At 37.8% G+C, this 24,289-nt stretch overlaps 1 protein-coding gene across 5 annotated transcripts in view; it reads left to right on the top strand.

Annotated features, from left to right (window-relative positions):
* The window catches only part of CHST9 (carbohydrate sulfotransferase 9), a 269,480-nt gene that overhangs the window by 27,376 nt on the left and 217,815 nt on the right, over nucleotides 1-24,289 (top strand). For 2 of the 5 annotated variants that reach the window (XM_057300453.1, XM_003830268.4), the window contains exon 2: nucleotides 13,299-13,515. The exons of 2 other annotated variants lie outside the window; for them this stretch is intronic. In XM_057300453.1, the coding sequence (XP_057156436.1) occupies nucleotides 13,395-13,515 (121 nt within the window). In that variant the 5' untranslated portion in view covers nucleotides 13,299-13,394. Of the gene's footprint in view, nucleotides 1-13,298; nucleotides 13,516-24,289 lie in introns of those variants that run through there. One more of the 5 variants, XM_055102566.2, reaches the window with a different exon arrangement.

The raw sequence follows: 24,289 nt of genomic DNA, 5'->3' as shown, positions 1-24,289 counted from the left end.
TTGACACTGACAATATAATCTTTTCAGGCTCATCTTTTTTCACTGTTTTTTTTGGCCATATTTCATAGTTAACCCTCATTCCTACTGTTCCTTAAATCCTTTCCTTGTACTTGTTTATTAATGTATATTAAAAGTTTGTTTTCATGCATATTGTGTGATAATATCCTATCTCGGTTTCTTAATCACATGTTTTTTATAATATGTTTCCTACTTCATGATCTTTTCCTTTGAATTATTTTTTATATCTTGTATTTTCCTGTCATGTGAGCTAAAAGAATCCCCCAAGGTTCTAACATATAACCTGCTTTATTCTCCCATTTCACCTGTGGATGCATTCAAGTTTAGCCACCATTTTTATGGTGCTGATTCTCATAACACTATTTGTCCATTTAATCATGCTTGGATTATTGTATCTATTTCTGAGCCCTGGATTTACAAAAAGGCATTAACAAACTAGAATATGTCTGGAGAGAATGATTAAACTGATTGAATTCTCCTAAACCATGTCCCATACTAAATGGCTGAAGGAATTGTGTATATTTATTGTTTATCCTGGAGTAAAAAAGATTAAGTGTAGACAGGATAATTGTTTTCAATAATTGGAAAGTGTTTCATGTAAAGGAGAGAACAGATTTGTTATGAGTTGTTCTAGAAAGCTCAACTAGAACAACCAGTACAAGTTATAAAGAGATAGGTTCAAATATTCTCTAATGAAGATCAGGTATTAAATCTTACTCATTCTGGCTTTGCCACATTGTCTAGCACAGGGCCTTAGTCATATCTGGGCCTAATAGGTGTTTATTGATTGATTTGAATTGGCATGAATGGAAAGAATAAACCTCTCTAGCAGTAAAAATAGACTGTCTTTTGAAGTAACAGTATCCAATCTTTCAACAAAGAATTATTCATTACCTACAATGTAGCTGTCCCTGTGCTAAGCATCTGGAATATAAAGATACTAACATCTTAATATTGTAGATCATTTCTATGGGCAAAGCATTCTTCTGAATATTTTTCATGTACTAACTTATTTTGCAGCAGCCTTTTATGGTAGGGGCTTTTATTATCCCCAATTTAGATGTAACTGAAGCACATAGAGGTTACTTTTTTTTTTTTTTTTAACTTTTGAAACAGTCTCACTCTGTTGCCCAGGTTGAAGTGCAATGCTGTGACCTTGGCTCACTGCAACCTCCACCTCCCAGGCTCAAGGGATTCTCATGCTTCAGCCTCCCGAGTAGCTGGAATTACAGGAGCGCACTACCATGCCAGCTAATTTTTGTATTTTTAGTAGAGACAGGGTTTCACCATGTTGGCCAGGCTGGTCTCAAACTCCTGATCTGAAGTGATCCACCCACCTCAGCCTCCCAAAGTGCTGGGATTACAGGCATGAACCACCACACCCGACCACATAGAGGTTACATAATGAGCTGTGTCACAAAGCTAGTAAGTGGTCAAGTTGTGGTTTGAATTCAGGCAGTCAGGCTCCAGAATCTGCATACCGAACCGCTGTGATAAACCTCCTCCAAGAACAAGGCAAGATGTGCATATAAACCAAAGGACAGAAAGATTTTTATATTGGACTATAATCTAGTATAGTTATTTTCTGGTGATTCCCTGGCCAATGGCTAATCTGTCGACTGGAATGCCTGTGGTCTTCTTTATTTTCAGTCAGCTTGCACACCACGTCCGGGTGATCTTCCCCAAAGGTAAAGCTGATCATTCCACTCCCTTGTCCACAGCACAAATCTATTCATTCTTCTTGTCCACAGAACAAATGCAATCACCATAATTTAGACACCAAGGCCCTCTGCAGTCTGTCTCCACCCATACCTCTTACCTCATCTCTCCCTGAACTCTGAATTTGACCGTGTGCTTAAATGATATTTTTTGTCTGAAAAGAAAACAAGGTTATTGTGAAAATTAAGTTAAATAATCAATATAAAATGCTTAGAGTAGTAGCACCGAGAATATAACTGCTTAAGAAATATTAGCATATTTATTATCATTTATTTCTGATTATCATGCAAAAAATGCTGTACCCTAACTATAGCTTATTTTTAGTTCCCTCACTATACCTTAAAATTGCCTCATAATAAAATTGAGAAATAAAAATGTATTGGCTTGCCTAATTTACAAATTCAGAGGCAGGGTGGGTCTAGTTGGGGTCCAGTCAGAGCTTTTCCTCTGTTTCTCTACAGGTTTCTCAGCTTAGCCTCCTCTGTGCCAGCTTATTTTTCAGACTGGCTTCCATCAAGGCAGCCAGAGAGCTGCCAGCAACAGCAGGAACTACATGCTTTCTTATTCACATTCACTAGGAGATAAAATATTACTTCCCATAACCATCCAACTGAGGCTCTGAGCTTCATTCTCAGATCACCTGCAAAATAATCACTGCAGCCTGGAAAGCCCTGAGACACCTGGTGTAGTGGGTTGAATGATGACCCCAAAAAGATATGTCCACATTCTAACACCCAGAATCTGTGATTTTATTTGGTAAAAGAGTCTTTGCTGATGTAATTAAGTTAAGGATCTCAAAATGAGATCATGCCAGATTAGCTGGATGGGCCCTAAATCTAAGGACAAGTATCTTTATAAGATACAGGACAGAAGAGAAGGCACACACACACACACACACACACACACACAGAGAGAGAGAGAGAGAGAGAGAAAGACAGAGAGAGACAGAGACAGAGACAAAGAGAAAGCAAGAGAGAGGAAAAGGCCATGTGAAGTGGGAGGCAGAGACTAGATCTACGCAACCACATACCTAGAGCCACCAGAAACCTAAAGAGGCAAGGAGGATTCTGTCCTTGCCTCCAAGGGGAGTGTGGCCCTAATCACACCTTGATTTCAGACATCTGGCCTCCAGAACTGTAACAGAATACATTTCTGTTGTTTTAAGCCACCATATTTGTGGTAATTTATGGCTGCCACAGGAAACTAATATAAGTGGTCATTCCTGAACCAACTATTTTGACAAGGAGCATAGGATGACACTGTTGGGATTACACTATTTCAGGCCCATCGCTGGAGCTGGAGGTGGGGGCAATCCATTCTAAACTGTGTAACTTCCACACACAGGAGCAGAATGGATATTAGAGCAGCAACACAGCATCCACTTCGGTATTCTTTAATTCCACTTCCTGCTTATAACCTGCTCATTTCTATTGGTTACAACACAATGGATCCCAATCATGGTCTTTATTCAAGAGCTTTATTCAGCACTTCTTAGTTTACGTGATTAATTATGACATAACTAAAACTTGATCATCTCATTTGAGTTGCTAACTGACTTACCCAATCCATAGTTATCTTAGCTCATCAGACACATCCCTCACTGATAACTCCTTCAAGTCATCTTAGATATGACCACCCAAATTACCATTTTTTTGTACCACCGCAGACAAATCCCAGGACTCCAAAATTTTTTTAAAAGGCTCCCTTTAAAATCTTCTATCTCTATCTACATTGGTCTCTTTAATAAAATATAATTTGAGTCCAGATGTACCTTACATGTTACTTAATGCAATGATGATTCTCAACATATGTTGGTTAACATTGATCCTGATGATGCTTAACTGGCATGTAAGTGCATGCTGCATATTCTTGTGACTATGTGTAAACAAATGTCAAATATAATATTTTTCTTTCACCCAAATTTAGTGCTTTGAAATTCTTTAAAACTTTGGAATCTTTAGAATGGGGAACAAGCAGACTTGAGGGATGGGATGAACAAATCATTTTGCAATAACCTCTGTTTTTTCACTCTCTAATGCAAATGTGTACAAAGGCCTTTGGTTTTAGCTTGTGCAGTCTTTAAAGATAGACTATTGTTGCTTAAAATGAAAAAAAAAAAAGACTCTACACTGAATACTAGAATGTAAAATATTAGTTTAAAACTTTTTCTTCTAAAACAAAGAATATAAGGGCAAAGGGTTGTCTTGCTAAAAATTTTAATTATAATTAAGTCTTAATCACAACAGCTAAAAGTAGAAGATACCTGTTAAATAAATTATAGAGAAAATCAAAGCAACAAGATGTATAAGGAAGCACCTATAAATTAGTGTCTAGAAAAAGGATATATTTCTGTGTTCTGTATGACAAAACACAGTGAGCAGTTGAGTTATTACAGGAATAGCCCATGAAACACTGCACCTGAGAAACCATTTGAAAAATATGTGAAAAAATCCCAGAAGGATTTTACCCATTCAAAGCAATTTTACTACTGTCTTCCTTCAAAATGATACTTTGCAAATGGCATTGTACTGTGTTCGTTTTCTTTGCTGCTATAACAGATTATCACAAATTTGGTGGCTTAAAACAATGCAAATGCATTATCTTACAGTTCTGTAGGTCAGAAGTCTGACAGGGGCTAAAATTAAGGTGTCAGCAGGACTGCGGTCCCTTCTGTAGCTCTGGGTAGAATCTGTTTCCTTGTCTTTTTTAGCTGCTAGAGGCCACTTACATTCCCTAGCTCATGGTTCCCTTTCTTTATCCCCCAAATGAACAAAGGTGATTCCAGTCGTTCTTAATATCACATCACTCTGACTTCCTCCTCTGCCTCACTCTTCCATTCTTCAAGACTCTGTGATTACATGGGGTCCACCCAGATGATCCAGAATGATCTCCCTATGTTAAGTTGGCCTATTAGCAAACTTCATTCCGTCTGCAAACTCAATTCTCCATTGCCATGTAATGTCACATATTCACAGCTTCCAGTGATTAGGGGGTGGACCTTTTGGGAGACTCATTATTCTGCTTGCCACATACACTATTGTCAAATTCCTGGTCTTGGTAACCGTACTGTGCTTACGTAAGGTGTTATCCTTTGAGGAAACTGGATAAAAGGTATGCAGGGACTCTGTGCTATTTTTACAACATCTATGTAAGTCTAAAATTATCTCAAAATCAAAGTTTAAACAATCCCACTTTTTTGGAGAATTGAGTGAAAACATATAGAAATGATTACAAAATTTCAGGAATTACACAGTATTAAAATAGATTAAAATGGGGTTATTTAACTACTAAACTAGTAAATGAAATAATAAATGATAAAGGTCACATTCTTCATTTAATTAAAAACAATTTAGTAAATATTTACTATTTATGGTTGTTACACATTTTACAAAGACTTATGAGTACCATCTCAGTTTCTTTCCCTTTAAATAAACCAAGGCCCATAATTGACTAAATATCATTAAACTACATACCACAGTTTAATTTCACTATGGTTGATAGAAACAATACATTTTCAAAACGTTTATGTGCCTACCAAGCCTATCAAATGAAAATCTAAACCCCTTAAGCCAATTTATACTAAGGTGCTTTATAATAAATTTCATACTGTTTTTATAGTTTTCTAAAAGACCATCACATTCTGTTTTACTTAATATTTTGTAAAGCTGTTGGATACATAGGGTAGATTTTATTGATCTGTTCTTACAGACAAAGAAAACTAGGATTGAAAAGTTACATGAAGGTTTCTGGTCAAGAAAGACAAGTGTATTTATATTTGGGTATTCTAGTCTGCTCACTAAACAAACCAAAGGCAGATAAAATTTAAGAATGAAAAAACAGGAAGACATAACCAGGACTCAAAATCAAGAACAGAAGTAAACTAACAAAAATGGTGAAATGGGCTGAAACTGTAAGCCTGTTAGACTTTAAATTTGGAAGCTGCTGGAACAGCTAGAAGATTAACTCCTAAGTAAAAGCTGGGAAGCCGACTCATTGATTGAAGACAAGGACAGGGACTAAGGTGCCAATCTATGCCCCAGTGAGAAAGAAGGTGGAATTAAAAGAATGGTAGCAATCTCCACCTGGAGCTGTAATGTTTAGAATGTGCTAGGCTTAGAGAACCAGACTCAGACACAGACACAGAAGTGCTGGAAAACCAGCTAATCTCCAGGCTAACTCTCTTGTCTGCACTAGTACCAATGTCACTCTGGCTCAGGGGACACCAAGTCAATGATGGGAAAACTTAGCTCTGAAAAAGAGCCCAAAGAGCATTTTAGAGATAACTGCAAAGTTGTTTGATAAGGAAGGAAGTGACAAAGAGAAAAAGAAGATAAAGAGAAAGAAAAAAAAAATCAAAAGCCTTTCACTAAAATGAATGTAAACATCAGAATTTAAAATAAAGAAATAAATCTAATGCTAAGAAAGAGAGGCCACAATACTACAAGCAAAATGCAACTTTTATATTGCAGTCTGACAAAAACTTAGATATATATTTTAAATATGCAAAGAGATAAAGGATGATTTTCAATTAAAGGATATATAACTTGAAAAGCAAAGAAAAATGAAACTTGAACAAGTGAATATGAAATAAGTAGGAACAGAATATTAGAAATAAAAAATACAGCATTAGGAAAACACAACAGGCAAAATAAACACTAAGATATAGATAAAGACAGAGAAATTGCTAAGTTGCAAGATGGCTCAGAAGAATTTACCCAGATTACAGCTTAAGAAAAAATGAATGTTTTAAAATAAATGGCAGAGCAGTTGAAAACCTTGTGAGGTATATTGAAAGGCCTCAACATTTAGTAAGAGTTTCAGAAAAATACAATGTAAAAAGCAAAAAAAAAAAAAAAAAGCTGAAAATAGTTTGTAAAGACAACTTCAGCAATCCCATTACTGGATATATACCCAGTAATATAAATCACTCTATCATAAAGACACATGCACGTGTTTGTTCACTGCAACACTATTCACAATAGCAAAGACATGGAATTGACCTAAATGCCCATCAATGATACAATGGATAAAGAAAATGTGGTACGTCTATACCATGGAATACTATGCAGCCATGAAAAAGAATGAGATCATGTCCTTTGTGGAAACATGGATGGAGCTAGAGGCCATTATTAGACTTCATGTCTAAAACACCAAAAGCAATGGCAACAAAAGCTAAAATTGACAAATGGGATCTAATTAAACTAAAGAGCTTCTGCACAGCAAAAGAAACTACCATCAGAGTGAACAGGCAACCTACAGAATGGGAGAAAATTTTTGCAACCTACTCATCTGACAAAGGGCTAATATCCAGAATCTACAATGAACTCAAACAAATTTACAAGAAAAAAACAAACAACCCCATCAAAAAGTGGGTGAAGGATATGAACAGACACTTCTCAAAGGAAGACATTTATGCAGGCAAAAAACACATGAAAAAATGCTCATCATCACTGGCCATCAGAGAAATGCAAATCAAAACCACAATGAGATACCATCTCACACCAGTTAGAATGGCGATCATTAAAAAGTCAGGAAACAACAGATGCTGGAGAGGATGTGGAGAAATAGGAACACTTTTACACTGTTGGTGGAACTGTAAACTAGTTCAACCATTGTGGAAGTCAGTGTGGCGATTCCTCAGGGATCTTGAACTAGAAATACCATTTGACCCAGCCATCCCATTACTGGGTATATACCCAAAGGATTATAAATCATGCTGCTATAAAGACACGTGCACACATATGTTTATTGTGGCACTATTCACAATAGCAAAGACTTGGAACCAAGCCAAATGTCCAACATTGATAGACTGGATTAAGAAAATGTGGCACATATACACAATGGAATACTATGCAGCCATAAAAAATGATGAGTTCATGTCCTTTGTAGGGACATGGATGAAGCTGGAAACCATCATTCTCAGCAAACTATCACAAGGACAAAAAACCAAACACCACATGTTCTCACTCATAGATGGGAATTGAACAATGAGAACACATGGACACAGGAAGGGGAACATCACACACGGGGGACAGTTGTGGGGTGGGGGGAGGGGGGAGGGATAGCTTTAGGAGATACACCTAATGCTAAATGACGAGTTAATGGGTGCAGCACACCAACATGGCACATGTATACATATGTAACAAACCTGCATGTTGTGCACATGTACCCTAAAACTTAAAGTATAATAATAAAATAATTAAATAAAAATAAAATGTGGTACGTCTATACCATGGAATACTATGCAGCCATAAAAAGGAATGAGATCATGTCCTTTGTGGAAACGTGGATGGAGCTAGAGGCCATTATCCTTAGCAAACTAACCCAGGAACAGAAAACCAAATACTGCATGTTCTCAGTTATAAGTAGGTGCTCAATGATGAGAACATGTGGACACATAGAGGAGAACAACAGACACTGGAGCCTATCAGAGGGTGGAATTTGGGAGGATGAAGAGGGTCAGGAAATATAACTAATGATTACCAGGCTTAATACCTGGGTGACAAAATAATCTGTACAACAAACCCCTGTTACGTGAGTTTATTTAACAAATCTGGATTTATATCCCTGAACTTAAAAGTTAAAAAAAAAAAAGAAATAGTATAGTATTGAATCAATAGAACAGAATAGTGTCCAGATAAACACACACATATTAGGTGATCACTGGAGGGGTTTACAGAGGAAGGAGTCACTGAGAAAAGACGTAGAGGATAAGATCGGACTGGGGAGGTGTTGACTGAGTTGCGTTTCACCAGAACCTGGAAAAGATAGAGGCAAAAGTGAGGACTCCTGTTTTTCAGAGACAGAGGCAAAGATGTGTGGGTGTGGACCAATGAAGGTAAACATGTAAGGGTTAGTAGTAAATGGAGGGAGTTCATCCCTGCTGGTCTCGGTTTACTCAGAGAGTGGGAAGGAGATAGAGGATGGTGTAGCTGCTACCGGAGGGGAGAAAGAGTGGGCTACCAACACTCATCTGGGAACAGCAAGCCCCCGACTCCTGGTTTCTTTTCTGCTAAACTGCCTGCATCATTTGGTCCAAACCGACATTCCCCAAAACCCCACCACTCCTTCCTTAAAATCATAAATGTCTGCTGGGTGCGGTGGCTCACACCTGTAATCCCAGCACTTTGGGAGGCCGAGGCAGGTGGATCACCTGAGGTTGGGAGTTGGAGACTAGCCTGACAAACACGGAGAAACCCCGTATCTACTAAAAATACAAAAAAATCAGCCGGGTGTGGTGGTGCATGCCTGTAATCACAGCTAATGGGGAGCCTGAGGCAGGAGAATCCCTTGAACCCAGGAGGTGAAGGTTGTGGTGAGCTGAGATCGTACCATTGCACTCCAGCCTGGGCAACAAGAGTGAAACTCCATCTCAAAAAAATAAAAATAAAAAAAAAGTGTCTGCTAAACTGGGAAACTCATAATTTAATTTATGTGAATTGCCTTCAGCAAGTAATTTATTGCTATACTTAAGTCCCAAAATACTTCCGTTTGTAGCCACAATTATTTAAAAAAATAATTTTTAAACTTTTGGAAAAGAGATGACAGAATGAAATAATTATATTTCTTTTCATAATTGTTAGAGATAAATAAAAAGATATGCAAATGAAAATATTTTTAACAAAGAAACATCGACCCTATCTTTTAGTATTTCTCCATGTTTCTTCATTTGGAGATTAGGACTAAGGATTTACAAATACAACTATAAAAAGTATCAATTACCTGTATTTTGTTATTGGAGCTCCAAATTCAGTTCAATGCAACAAGTTTTTAAGTACCTTTTAGGCTCAAGATATTGTGTTTATGGGAAGGGAGAAGAAGGAGTTGTACAAAATACAGGAAGCCTTTGGCTGTAGAAATGTATAATGCTCGTACATAAAGCAGCATTATTCCAAGTAATTTCAATCTCCAGTAGTCTGCACTTTTTCCGCAGGCTTGGAGATAGATATATGATCTCCAAATAGGTGTGTTTTCCCATCACAGCTGACCTTCAGGTTTGCTTAAAGCAATCCTGCTGCTCCTACCACCTCACCTTTGTTTAATGAGAGCCATTTCCTAACGCCAACGTTGGGTTAATGGACTGAGATGGGAGAAAATCAAACATATCTCTCCATTTTACACCAGATTGCCTTTCTGCCTTGTGGCTTTAATCACTCAATCCTACTCACATCTGCCATAATAACAATTATGGGTTTTCTACTGCTTTCTCACCCAGGAGGATATGTCAGAGGATAGTAACATCTCCTGAAGAAAGGAAGGGCAAATTCTTAATCTTTTTCCAGCATCGTAGGTAATAATTTTCCTCTGCAAACCCCCGAGGAGTACTCCTTTTGGCTCTTACTCCCACCGTTCCCACAGGTTCGTGGCTCTGCTTGGATTTATGAGTTTTCTTCTAGCCTTTTCTCTTCTGAGATAAGTTTTAATTATGTAGACAGATTGTAAAAGTCTCTTTCTTCTTGTAAACAACTATTTCTTTGTTAGTACTAGATTTTGTTTAACTGGTTTCCTCCTATCTGAATCTTCTTATGTACCCAGGAATTATGTCTGTTCATTGTTTAATGGCAGCATCAAGAGAAGAGAAAGCTGGCTTCATTTCATAGCTTCCCTTGAGGGATTCAATTTGGAACACCTCAAATTGCAAGTCTCCCTCGGGAACTGTTGTTACATATGTTTGGAAGCCCATAATATTTTAGTTTAGATTCAGTATAAGAGCAAAGTATCACCCATCAAATAAGCAGTATGATAATACTCTCGGCTCTTCTACTTATTTAAAACTTTCTTTACTACCTGAATCAAGGAAATGTCTGAAATCCTCAAAAGCACTAGTGAAATGTTAAACAGTTGCCCCTTCCTCAGAGAACTCAGAGAACTGGATTTGAGAAAGCATCTTAGGTAGTGCTGACAAACAGCTCTTACCCTGGCCCCTTCCAGGTCAGAGTTAAAATATAAAGAAAAATAACTATTCAGGCCAGGGGCAGTGGCTCACGCCTGTAATCCCAGCACTTTGAGAGGCTGAGGCGGGAGGATTGCCTGAGGTCAGGAGTTCAAGACCAGCCTGGCCAACATGGTGAAACTGAGTCTCTACTAAAAATACAAAAATTAGCTGGGCGTGGCTCAGCTAATTCTAGCTACTTGGGAGGCTGAGGCAGGAAAATCGCTTGAACCTAGGAGGTGGAGGTTGCGGTGAGCCAAGATTGCGGCACTGCACTCCAGCCTGGGTGACAGAGCAAGACTCCACCACAAAAAAATAATAAACAAAACAAACAAACAAACAAACAAACGGAAAAGAAGTATTCATGACATGATATTTTTCTCATTTTGCATAAGAACTTTTAACTATTTGGTGGGTTTTTTTTTCTAATCAAGAAATCATTCTAATTACTTAATACATTCACTTCTAATTCTGAGCTCTTACATTATCTTTGAAGCTCATTTGTTTGAGAATTGGTTTTTTATTTTGTATTTTTTTTGAGACACGATCTTGCTGTGTTGCCCAGGGTGGAGTACATTGGCACAGTCACAGCTCACTGCAGCCACAACCTTTCAGGCTCAAGGGAAATGCCAGCCAGCCTTAAAGACTGTAGAAATGCAGGGTTGACAGGAGGGCTCCCATTGAGTCATCTCTTGTTCTGATTTCTGAGGTCACTTTTTGAGCTCCTTTAAGAGATGAGGAATTCTATCACCACAAAGTTAAATGTGGTATCATTGGATATCAGCTACAGTTTTTTTGTTTTTGTTTTTTATTTATTTATTTATTTATTTGAGACAGGGTCTCGCTCTGTTGCCTAGGCTGAAGCGCAGTGGCCTGATCATGGCTCACTGCAGCCTCCACCATTCTGGGCTCAAGTGATCCTCCTACCTCAGGCTTTCCAGTATCTGGGACTAGAGGCCCATGGCACCACGCTGGGCTAATTTTAAAATCTATTTTATTTTTTGTAGAGACAGGGTTTCACCATGCTGCTCAGGTTGGTCTTGAACTCTTGAGGTCAAGCAGTCCTCCTGCCTCAGCCTTCCAAAGTGTTAGGATTACAGGCATGAGCCACCTCGCCAGCCCTGAAAATTGGTTTTGCCAAGAATACCTAAATATTATCCTTTAACCAGACAAGCAATTTCCCACAGCAGTTTTTAACTTTTAACTGGCACCCCATAAAACACCTCTCAAACAGGCAAAATCAATATTTTCCATCAAAGACTCTCCTCAAATATTTTGAGGCAATGGAATAGAAGAGATAACTTTTTGATGCAGCAATGTGCATGATATCTTCACATTGAAGAAACATTTATTCGGCTCACCCAGAGGGGTTGTGTTCTGTGGCCAAGGAACTGAGCCAGGGTTTCTGGCCAGCGTTAGATACAAAGCAGTGACCTTGGCCCCATTAGCCGGGCTGCTAACTAGGTGAGCTCACCACGCGGGTTACTGCATACTTGTGTGGCAGTTCATTGGGAACAGGGATTCTTTTTGTTTGTTTGTTTTTTCTATTTTTATTTTTATTTTTATTTTATTTTACTTTAAGTTCCGGGATACATGTGCAGAACGTGCAGGTTTGTTACATAGGTATACATGTGCCATGGTGGTTTGCTGCACCTATCAACCCATCATCTAGGATTTAAGCTCCGCATACATTAGGTATTTGTCCTAATGCTCTCCCTCCCCTTGCCCCCCATCCCCAAGAGGCCCTGGTGTGTGATGTTCCCCTCCCTGCATCCACGTGTTCTCACTGGGGAACAGGGATTCTTAATGTGGGTTTCAGTGAAGGTACATGAACACTTTGGCATTTTATGTAAGATTTTGTATGTGATTATACTTTTCTAAAGAGAGGGCTCACATTTTCATCAGATTCTCAAAAAAGGATGCAATTTTTTTTAAAAAAATAAAAGGTTAAGGTTATATTAAACGAGATTGTTCTAAAAGAAAATCTTTTCAGTATTTTTTTAAAAATAAAATAGCTCTTTATTACTGAGGTAGATTTCTGTAATCTGAGGTAGATTTCAGTAATTTCATGTTATTGTGGGAGGGGTCCTTGAACCCTGACCTTTTATTATTTATCTTTTTATGCCTCTGAAGGATTTTAAATGTGGTCTTTAAATTGGAGAAATCTGTTACTTTATATGAGAGAAAAATGATATTACACCTTCAATTTTTGAACTTTATATATTCTTAAGACAGGAGGTGATTTTTCCTTACATTCTACAAACATGTTTTTCAAAACCCGTCCTTTAACAACCCATTCTGTTATTCTTCCTACTTGCAATTATTTTAAGGTATCCCAAACCTTACTTTACACTTTACAATACAGGAGGACTTAAGTCTGGCCAGACTTTGCCTAACTAAATGTTAGGATGTTACTTATTAACTGTAGGATAATACATTCCTTAGATAAGATAAAAGTATGCAATAGAAAATTGCCATTCTAGGAACACCTACTACAGTCTTTTCTGTCTTCAGAGCATTAGTGTGCACATTAAGTCTTCAGCGTTGTTGAGATACTGAATATTTATGCCGTATTTGAGAATTAATATTAGCAGAAATGTACAATGTAGATTTCTTTTTAAAATTCTAGGTTACTTTATGGAATTGGGCCCTTAGAGAACAAGAAAAGACTGTAGTTTTACGGGAAAACAAATCATGTGGTCTTCAGATTCTGAAATAAGGAGAAATGCAGCCATCTGAAATGGTCATGAACCCCAAACAAGTCTTCCTCTCTGTGCTGATATTTGGAGTAGCTGGGCTACTCCTCTTCATGTATTTGCAAGTCTGGATTGAAGAACAACATACAGGTAACACATGTGCTTTTTCTTCTATTTTAATTCTAACAATAATAGCTATTTTAAATTAAATTAGTTGTGATGCTTATTAATATATTAAGAATCACAGTATTTTCAACAACAAAAAATGAGTCATAAGATAAAATTCCCAGCTCCTAAAAGGAAGGAAAATTATACAACTCTGGTAGGCATTTGTTTGGTGGCTTAAAAATGGAAATTTTTGTTATCTCAGTGGGGAATAGCAGTGCTCCCACAGTCCAGCAAGAACTGCTTGTAGAGAATTTGTCTCCAAAAGTATAGCATTTATCCTACTTCTTATCTGTCCGTGGAGCATCAGGCATAAGCCTAAAAGGCGCTGAATTTACAGCAGCCTCTCCTTTAATTCCGTCTTAATTTATGTTGATATTCAAAATTGGTATAAATATCATTTAATACCTTTATTATAAAGGAGGGGTTGGCAAATCTTTTCTATAAAGGACTAGATCATAAATGTTTTACTCTTTGCAGGCCATACCATCTCTATCACAACTACTCAATTCTGCTAATATATCAAGAAGCAGCCATAGGTTACATGTAAACAAATGGAACAGGCTGTGTTCCAATAAAACTTTATTTACAAAAACAGCTGGTGGGCCAGATTTGGTCCACAGGCAATAGTTTACTGATCCCTGCTGTGCTCATCTTGTACTTTTGTCTTTCAATTTGCAATTGCTGCCCATTGGAGGCATTCAATTACTGTTAAAAATGATTATATTTATAATGATATAGTATTATTAAAGTAAAAAACTTAGAATATCATAGAAATGTATACATACAGATCTTGTGAAGTTCTGATGGTTTCCATTGGTAGAAATAGACTATGGCTTATGACTGTTAAGGATAATCAAGTAAAAACAGAAGAATGATTTTTTGATTGTCTCCAGTTGTGGCCCATTGTCTTTTTTTTTTTTTTTTAAGTTATTCTAGATATAAAACCCTTAAGAATCTTCTCCAAAAGACAATTTAATACTGAGTTACAACTATGATTATTTTTAAAATTGTTTCCATTTTTAAATTCCTTTCTTTGGTTTATCCTCCTACTTTTTTTTTTTTTTTTTTTTTTTTTTTTGAGACAGGATTTTACTCCTGTCGCCCAGGCTGGAGAGCGATAGCATGATCTTGGCTCACTGCAACCTCTGCCTCCCAGGTTCAAGCGATTCTTCTGCCTCAGCCTCCCAAGTAGCTGGGTCTACAGGCACAAACCACTGCACCTGGCTAATTTTTGTATTTTTTGTAGAGACGGGGTTTCACCATGTTGACCAGGCTGGTCTTTTTTTTTGTTGTTTGTTTGTTTTTGAGACAGAGTCTTGCTCAGTCGCCTAGGCTGGAGTGCAGTGGCGCGATCTCAGCTCACTGCAAGCTCCGCCTGCTGGGTTCACGCCATTCTCCTGCCTCAGCCTCCCAAGTAGCTGGGACTACAGGCGCCCGCCACCACGCCCGGCTAATTTCTTTTTTTTGAATTTTTAGTAGAGACAGGGTTTCACCATATTAGCCAGGATGGTCTCGATCTCCTGACCTCGTGATCCACTCGCCTAGGCCTCCCAAAATGCTGGGATTACAGGCGTGAGGCACTGTGCCCCGCCCAGGCTCGTCTTGAACTCCTGAGCTCAAGTGATCCACCTGCCTTGGCCTCCCAAAATTCTGGGATTGGGATTACAGGCGTAAGCCACTGCCCCTGGACAACACTTTTGATGTATTTAATTTATATAGTAACCTTTGTGAAAAGAGGTTGCATATAATGATTTTCTAAAGAATATGTAACATATTGTCAAAATATATTCTTAATTCCCTTTACAGTTTACATAAACTATTATGCTAACTTTTCTATACTACTGAAATAATTTATCATAATAACATCATATTTAATGAAACCACCTGTAGTAAAATATATAGGCTAATTCCTCCTGAAATATAACCCTTAGCATAGATCCTGTAACATAGTAAGCCTTCAGTAAGTTTTTGTTGAATGAATGAATGAATGAATGAATGGATTGAAAATTCACTGAAGACTATAGACTGAAATACAGCAAAGGAAGAAGAAAGAAAAAGATCTCATTATTTTGAGTTTTGCTCATATCATGGTCTCATAACAAATTTCACAAAAAGACTATCACAGCAAGATTTTAATACTTAAGGGAAAATATATTCATATGTATAGACTACTTTTTTGCAGAAATGTGTTTAGTCTGTCACTAAGAAATTATATATCTAAGGAAACAGGTTAATAATACCATACATATAAAATGTAGTTTACCAAATGTGTCCATAAGCATTAATAGCTACCATTTATGGAGAGCTTAATAAGTGCCAAATGTTTACATAAATTTTCTGTAATCCTCATATCTTACTAGGTGAGTATTATTCTAAATTTACAGATGAGGAAAATGAGACTCCAGAGGGATAAGGGGCGTATCCAAGGCTTTGCATGGCCTTGCTGCAGAGGGGAAAGCCTGGATTTGAACCCAGGTTGTACTGCTACGAGGTCCACGCCTCTGCTCAGTGTATCACTTCCATGAAGGAAAAAGGTGAATATTATTATTTCTCTATAGCACAGATGAAGCAAGGGAGACTCAGAAAGTTTAAATGACTTAACCTGTAGCTATAAAGCTACAAGTTTTTGAAGTGTAACCCATACCTAGGTTTTCCTAATTGTCGGAATCCCTAAAAGAGTCTCCTAACCAAAACACTGGATTATGTAGGCATATAATTATAAATGCAGTAGTATCAGTACAGATGTTTTAAAATCACTGAAATTGGTAAATTAAATGACATACAGATGTGTAACTTCTTCTACAAGCTTAAATCTTAACTTGAGTTCATAATTTTCCCAAGTGTTGGAAAATTATTTTCCTTGGTTAAGACTGGTAAAACACTTACCACTTATTCTCTTAAATTTTATTTGTAATTTTGATAGAAGTGCTTTCCCTGATTCTTGATATATTTTAAATGAATTATGTAATGTTTCATAAACTACTCATGACAAAAAGCATAAATGTAAAAGTCAAGAGTCCTGTAGATAACTATTTCTCTGAAGAAAAACTGTAATATTCTTTAAGAAGACTTCCATCTGAAGTTCTGCCTTATACTAGGTTAGTGCTGTGAGTTGAAATTCTGCAGTTTTCTAGGTAGGCAGACATTTATTTTTTATATATATATATGTGTGTGTGTGTTTCAAATAACATCAGGAGCACTAGGCATTTTTAAAGGCAATCTCTTTTTAAATAAATAAATATATGAATATGTGCTTTGATGTTAAGTTTAAAAAAATGGAAAATCTGTCTTTTGGACACTTTAGAACTGTCACTCAAAGAAACTTTGAAAGATGAGCTGGTTTGGTTCCTGAGACTTTCTATAAGTAATGCTGGTTTTAAAATCTAAATGGCTTTGATCACACATATATTTCAGTTATATATGAGAATTCTTAGGTTTTCTTCATGTTTTTTATTTGAGGCTTTTCAAATCTAAGATATGGACTATTTTCTAAGCCTCCCTGGTTTTCTTGGGTTTTTCGTATTAAAATAAAATACTTTAGAATCCAAAAAATCTGAAATATGCTCTGATATACTGGTAAAGGATTATGAAAACAGATTTTTTGGAAGTAAAGAGAAGCTGTATGACAGAGAAATTAAAATCTATCCAATTATGCAATAGAGTTCCATAATACCATCTACTTTTTCAATATCACTATCCATTAATTTATCCATTTCCTAGTGCTAATTTGCAGTATGTTGATATGTTATCACAAATTTTATTTTAGTTTTTGTTTTTCGTAGTTGTTACAGGTACAAGTTTTTCATTCAGAAGGATCTTGAAAAATCTCAGATCTCCTGTTTGTTAGCTTTGTAACCCTGGGCAAATTTCTTTGCCTCTCTAAGCCTCAGTTTCCTTATCTGTAAAATGAGGATAGTCATATTTTTCACAGAGGGTTGCAGTGAAGATTAAAGGAGACAATGCTTGCAAAGCACTCAGCATGGTGCCTGGCAAACAGTAATGCACAATGAACGTGAGCTGTTATTATTATCCTGGAAATGACGCAGAACATCTGCAAACTTGCTTTTTCTGAGTTGCCACAATTAAAACTCAGCCACAATTCAGGAAAATTCAATTGTGCCCAAGCTTGTTCCTTGACTGATTAAGGTTTAAAAAAAAAATGAAGGCTTAGATCCAACTTTGGTTAAATTAGTTGGGAGAAGCTAATTGGCACAGAGCCATTCTGGTTCCTAATGTAGAAGCTGGCAGGAGAAGGATAGGATTGAGTGCATAGAGAGAGGTCATTGTCCAGGGGTATCTCGTGTCCATACAAGCTGCCTCCATGGGCAGAGCAATCACTCATCCAGCAGTATTTCTTGAAGACTTAACAATTGGATGTGCTGAGCACCATGGTGAATACAGGCATGTAATAGTGAGCCAGATATAATCCTTTTTCTCAAGGAGAGTGCAGTCAAATGAATTGTAAGGGAGAAAATGGTCCTGAGTCCAGGCCAAGCCATTGGGACAAAAGGAGGAGTCCTTTGTGACAGAAAAGAGACAGGCCCTCCATTATGGGACAAACTAATGAGTTGCAGGCAGGAGAAGCAGCACAGTCAGTTGTCAGGGATAGAATTGCTGACCAGATAGAAGCGCTAGAAGGAGGGGAGTGGAGGCTGGGCAGGTGAAAGCGTGCAGAGGACCCAGAGGACCAGAGGAGAGCAGGGAGCTATGGGTATGATGCAGCAGTGATGAGGGCTGGTTAGGGTAAATCACAAGAATGGCTTGTTGTTTATTTTTCCCCCCAGCTACTGTTTAAGTTTGTAATTGGCACTATTTGTCTAGTTAGAATCTTACTGCTAAATGGAACTCATACCAAAAGTCATGGTGTATAACTGTTTCGTATGTGCTGTAAGACAGCTTTGAGACCCTCTAACAACAGAGTCACCATCTCAGCTTTAGATAAGAATTCAAAGATCCTCTTGAATCCACCCATTTTTTAAAAATACAAATTGGATTATATCACTCCCATGTTTAAAATTTTTCAATCATATTTCATTTCCTTTAACAAAAACTTCTCCCCAGAGCCCACAGCTGTGTGAGCTGTAGCCACTGCCTGCCTCCTCAGCCTCATTCTCCATTCACTCACCATGCTTCTGGAGCTGCCTCTCTTCCTCTGCTAAACCAAGCCCTTTGCTGACTGGATGTGCTCAGTTTCAGGAGCCTGGGATCCCTTCTGTCCTCTCACCTGTCAGGGCTTGGCTCAGATGTCACCTCCTTTGATCACCCCCACAGTCAATCAGTGCCTCTTTCTCTCTCTCTCTTTCTATATATATACACACACACACACACACATATATATAAATAAATCAATATATACAGATTATATAATTATGCATATAAATCAATATAATCAATTATGAGTCAATATAAATAATAAATTATATATTCATTATATGTATAAATCAATCTCTCCTTCTTATTCATTTTCTTCAGAAAAATTATCACAATCAGCAATTGACTCCTTAATTATTTGTTGACTTATTAATTGTCTGTATCCTTTCCTATTTTATGAACTCTGTATGGAGAGAGAGCACATAACTTGTGTTAGAAATACTCATATGTAACAACATTTTCTATCAAGTAATGAAGAGTTATATGCACATATTTTAAAACATACAAAGCAGTAAAAATCAATACAGATTGCATCTAATAGTTTACATTATATATTTTCCTGAGATTTTTCAGAGTCAAGTTTAGTTTGAGCCATTCCAAACTGAAACCATTTCCTCAATGTAGCCTACATTACAACAATCTGTCCAAATAACTTCTAAGCATTTCTATCTAGGACCAATACTTTTTTAGCTATTTATTGGTAACAATTTTACATGTTTACTTAAAACTCAGAAACTTCTTTAAAAACTGTATAAAAAAAGCTTTTTGTAGACAAGAATGGCAGCGTTATAGTTTAGCAGTTATTGGGTCCCAGGCGATGCTCTAAACACATCACACCCACTATCTCATTTAATCCCACAACAAGTCTGAGATGGGTACCATTAGTATTCCCATTTTTCAAGACAAGAAAACTGAGGCTAAGCAAATAAGAAACCCGAAGTCTGATTCAAGCCGCCTCATTCTAGGACTCCAACTAAGCCACCCTGCAGTGTGCAGAGATGGTGAGCATTGTAGAGTCATGCTAAGAGAAGGCACTAGAGAAAGACACAGTGCACTGGCCAGGCAGTGGGCAGCCTGGGCAGTCACTCCAGGTGCAGAATGACACTCCGTGCTTCCAGACCACACCACATTCCTGGGATGCCTCGCTGTGCCACAGTAGGTCATCACGTGTTTCCTGGTTGTGCAACCTTTCCTGGGTTCCTGTGAAGCCTGATCTCATTTCCACAAGTAAACCTTCTCCATTGCTCTGGATAAACTATGGTATCTTCCTTTCTTGCCCCTCAAAAGCCTAACACTCAAGTAAACTCAAAAATATTATCCAATCCAATAGTTGTTCTCAAACTTCAGTGTACATCAGCATCCCCTTAAGGTTTGGTTAAAACAGACTGTTGGGTTCCACCCCCAGAGTTACTGATTTACTAGATCTGGGATGAGGCCCAAGAATTTGCATTTCCAACAAGATTTCTGTGGACCCTGATGCTGCAGATCCAGGGATTATATTTTGAGAACCCCTGATCCAGAGTCTCTGTACCCAAAATGTGGAAAGCAGCAGAAGCAACAGCGTCACGTGAGACTTGTTAGAATTGCAGACCCTCAGCACCCACACAGGTCTGCTGCATGGGAATCTGCATTTTAATAAGAATCTCAGGTGGTTGCTGCACATGGTAAAGTGAGAAAAGCACAGTTAGATCAGTGGTTCTCACCAGCTGCTTGAGAAAGACCAGACGTTTTAAGGAACACGTGCCTTGGTCCACACCCTGACATGTTGATTTTGGTTCCTGGCCTCCTCCCCAGAGATGCTAATTTGCCAGGCTGGGAGTGCGGCCCTGATACGGGGATTTTTAAAATCTCCCCAGGTGATTTTAATATTCAGTCAAGGTTATGAACCACTGACCCAGAGGTACTGACTTTGGCTGATTTATTGGCACTTCCTCTTACCTCTCACTCATCTACAAGGCATGCACTAGAAGAAAAAAGAGTGGTCACTGTAATACTCTTATTAAGCTGACAGAAGAGGAGAAAGACTGTAAATAACATTATGTCTGAGGTCTCCATTTTCACCAAGACAGGCTTCAAGCTATAAAAAGTTGAACAATAAAGTGAGACCAACAAAGTGAAATTATTTCTAAACCCAGAAAATATTACTGCAGTGTGGATCAGCTGACCCAGCCAAGGAATCAGACAGAAAAATATACTCTTCCCAAACAAGTATTTGTTCCCAATATAAAACGGTTCACTACTGCTTCCCTTCCTTTTAAAGCATTTTTTTATCCCTTGTTTTGTGTTATTTTTAAATTTTTTTAATTGACAAGGAAAAATTGTATACACTTATGGTACACAACATGATGTCTTAATACATGTACACCTTGCAGAACAGTCAAATCAAGCCACTTAATATATGCATACTCTCACATACTAATTTTTTTGTGGTAAAAAACACTTAAAATCTCCTCTCTTAGCAATTTGAAAATATACAGTATAATATATTGTTACTAACTATAGCCAGCATAGTGTACCATAGATGTCTTGATGTAATTGTCTCTGTCTAACTGAAATTTTTTGTTTTCTATCTCCCCAGAACTCAGAAACTTTTTAAATTTTTCTTGTATACTTCTAGTTAGATTTTTTTTTCTGACTTTTACCAGTTTTTTTCTGATTTATGTCAAATAAGTACAATGTCTGAATTTGGGATTCAGCATTAACATCTAAGGTCAATAATTTAGCTATGAATTATCATTGCTAGCCTATAAGAGAATTATATAAATATAACCCCACCTTTTAAAAACTTATTGTCACCAATCCATGCTCTGTAGGACCCTGGTCCTGAACATATTTTGCCTGAAAATACTCTTTTTTGGTCAGTGATATGACCTTTTGGTAGGTCAAGGTTCTATTCAAATCCTGCATGCTACTTGCAGTGGCAAGTTGGCCAGAATAGATGGTGACTTGTACTAGTTTTTGTTTTGTTTTGTTTTGTTTAAGCACTATAAACATCAGTAGTCCTGGTTGTATTTCAACCCTCCCACTTTGTATGAAAATGAAAAGTAGTCACTGCAAGCTTCCGATTTCAGGCAAAGTAAAGCCACCTTATTGCTTTTTCTCAGATAATTGATTCTGGTCTGTGCATCTGGTGTTTCTAAGGAGACTTCATCTTGCTTTTTTTTCAAACTAAGTACACTTTCTCTCTCTACACTGAAGCATATTTTTGGCATATAAAGTTTTGTTTCTAGACTGGACTGATATAATTCTTTTCCCCTGAACCTCTCTGATGAGAGTCTGTTCTTTTCCTCCAAAAACCAGGCCGTTCATCCTGATTGCGATGTTGCTGTTTTGAAATTGTATTTTCTTTCAGGTTATCTCTGTATACCTGAACTAGAACAAAGCCATTTTTTACATAGAAGGACTTTATGTTTACTGTCAATCATATACTCAGGGAAATAAAATTGCTTTTCTTTAAAAAGTCACTGATTTGAATTACTTTCTCCTATATCTGTAAGTGTGGCAAACAATTTTTTTAATCAAACGAGCACATGCTCCTGCTGCCCACTTCTGGACAGCGCCACACCTTGTCTTCCCATTATGTGATTATTCTCATGTCAGGGCTGTTCCCTCTTCCTGGAGCACATTTCCTTGGCCATTTCCATGGCTGACTTTTCTGAATCCTTCAGGGTACAGCTTCAATATCACCTTCCCCAAACATCCTATGTAAAGTGGAAGTTTTCTCTCTCTGCAGCTGTTTCATTGTTTTTTAAAATTTACTTCATGGCACTGATCTCAATTTGTAATAATTCCTTTTGTTTGCTTACATATGCTCTGCATCTCCCAGTAAAATGGAGGCTTCCTGAGGGCAGGAAACTTGTATTTTGGTCACCAGTGTCCCACAGCTGCCCCTGCTTCCAGATGCACATTTCAGTCCTCACCTTGCCATGTACCCCAGCAACCCTATTCACTCAGCCAATTACAACTCAACTCTGTGGGCTCTGTCTTACCTCTCTGCCCTAGCTTTTTGAGTCTCTTGTATTCTTATGTGCTGTCCCCTGCTTTTGCCCGATACCCCAGAAGTGAAGGAGTCATGGATGTCAAATTGCTTAAAGTCTTCTGAACCTGAATAACATGCAGCAGCCAAGCTTTGCAACAGAGTCAATCCCATCAACATAGATGTTTAACATCTAGTAATATATTGAATGTGTTTGTTCTCCCAACATGTTTTGAGCACATATAAACAATGATGCACTTGCTATCTACGAAGTGGTACCAGGAACTGCCATATGACAATGTAACCCTTCATTAGTTCTGTTGGCACGTACCTGGCCAATGCTAGACCTGTTATTCCTAGTGTACCACACATGATGAGCACAGTAAATTTATCATCCAGGGCATGGGAGGCTAATCCAAGCCTGACCAGTGATTCCCTTTCTGGGCATTCTGGCTTTTGAGACTTGGAATATAGGCTGAGTACCTGGACTGTCTGATGCAAAGCTCAGAAGCTTGTTCAGCTGTTTTCTACCAGGTGGACCAGAGCAGCTGAAGATTCTAGGCTTAGAGCAAGAGAAAGAAGAAAAGCAGACAGGAAGAAAGAAGCAGAGTTATATAAAGGGAGCCCCAGCAAATGTTGGGGTCCCTTGATCCGTTCACTCCCAGACCTAACACTATTCCTACTCTTTCTTAATTTTCTTTCCTACCCACGGTGAGCACTCATCTGTCTCAGAGAAGGCTTACTGAATTTCAGAGGGGCCTCATAATGGACCCCATTTTCTCTACCTCTTAGAGTAGAGGGTAAAGCAGAGGATGGCGCAGAGCAATCCTTCTTCACTGTTTTTAATTCATTTTACACCACAAACCCCAAGGTACTGCCTTGTTCACTCCTGTGCCCTACAACTGAGCATGGTGCCTGGCACATAGTAGATGCTCAGTAAGTCTTTGCTGTATGAGTGAATTCACCCCAAAACTAAGCACCTAAGCTAAGGAAGACAAGTGAAGCTGGTGTTTAACTCGATTTTTCAGAAGTTAAATTGCTTGGTTTGGGGTGGGGTGCAGATTTTCTCCAGGGATATCCTGAAATGTCTTCGTTGAGGTCAGAAATGTGTTATCTGCAGTTTATTTTTCCTTTTGCAATACAGTATTTTGTTTGAATAAAACAGTGGATCATCATTTAGCTGACATGTTGTGAAGAAAAGTCAAAACCTGAATGAGGAATTATAGAAGATAACTTTTTAAAGTCTCTTACAATGTTAAATTTTATGTGACTGTCATTTTGTGTCTAAAGGAGATGTTAATTGAAAAAACTAATCACTGTGAAATATTTTAAAGAGGGTTATTCCAAGCCAATATAAGTGACCAGAGCCCAGGGTAAACACAAACCCAAGATGCCTTTAGTAAGTGGCCCCAAGGCAGTTGGATGACGGTTTGGTTTTATACATTTTAGGGAGGTGGGCATTACAGGCAAAGACATAAATTAATACATGAAAGGTATACATTGGTTGGCCCAGAAAATGCAGGGTATCTTGAAGTGAGGGCTTATAGGTTAAAAATGGATTCAAAGATTCTTTAACTTACAATTGGTTGAAGCAGTAAGACTCTGTGTAAAATTTGGATTCGCAGAAAG

Source organism: Pan paniscus, chromosome 17 (genome assembly GCF_029289425.2).
Source record: "Pan paniscus chromosome 17, NHGRI_mPanPan1-v2.0_pri, whole genome shotgun sequence".
Lineage (NCBI taxonomy): Eukaryota > Metazoa > Chordata > Mammalia > Primates > Hominidae > Pan > Pan paniscus.
This window is presented reverse-complemented; position numbering and strand designations above follow the sequence as displayed.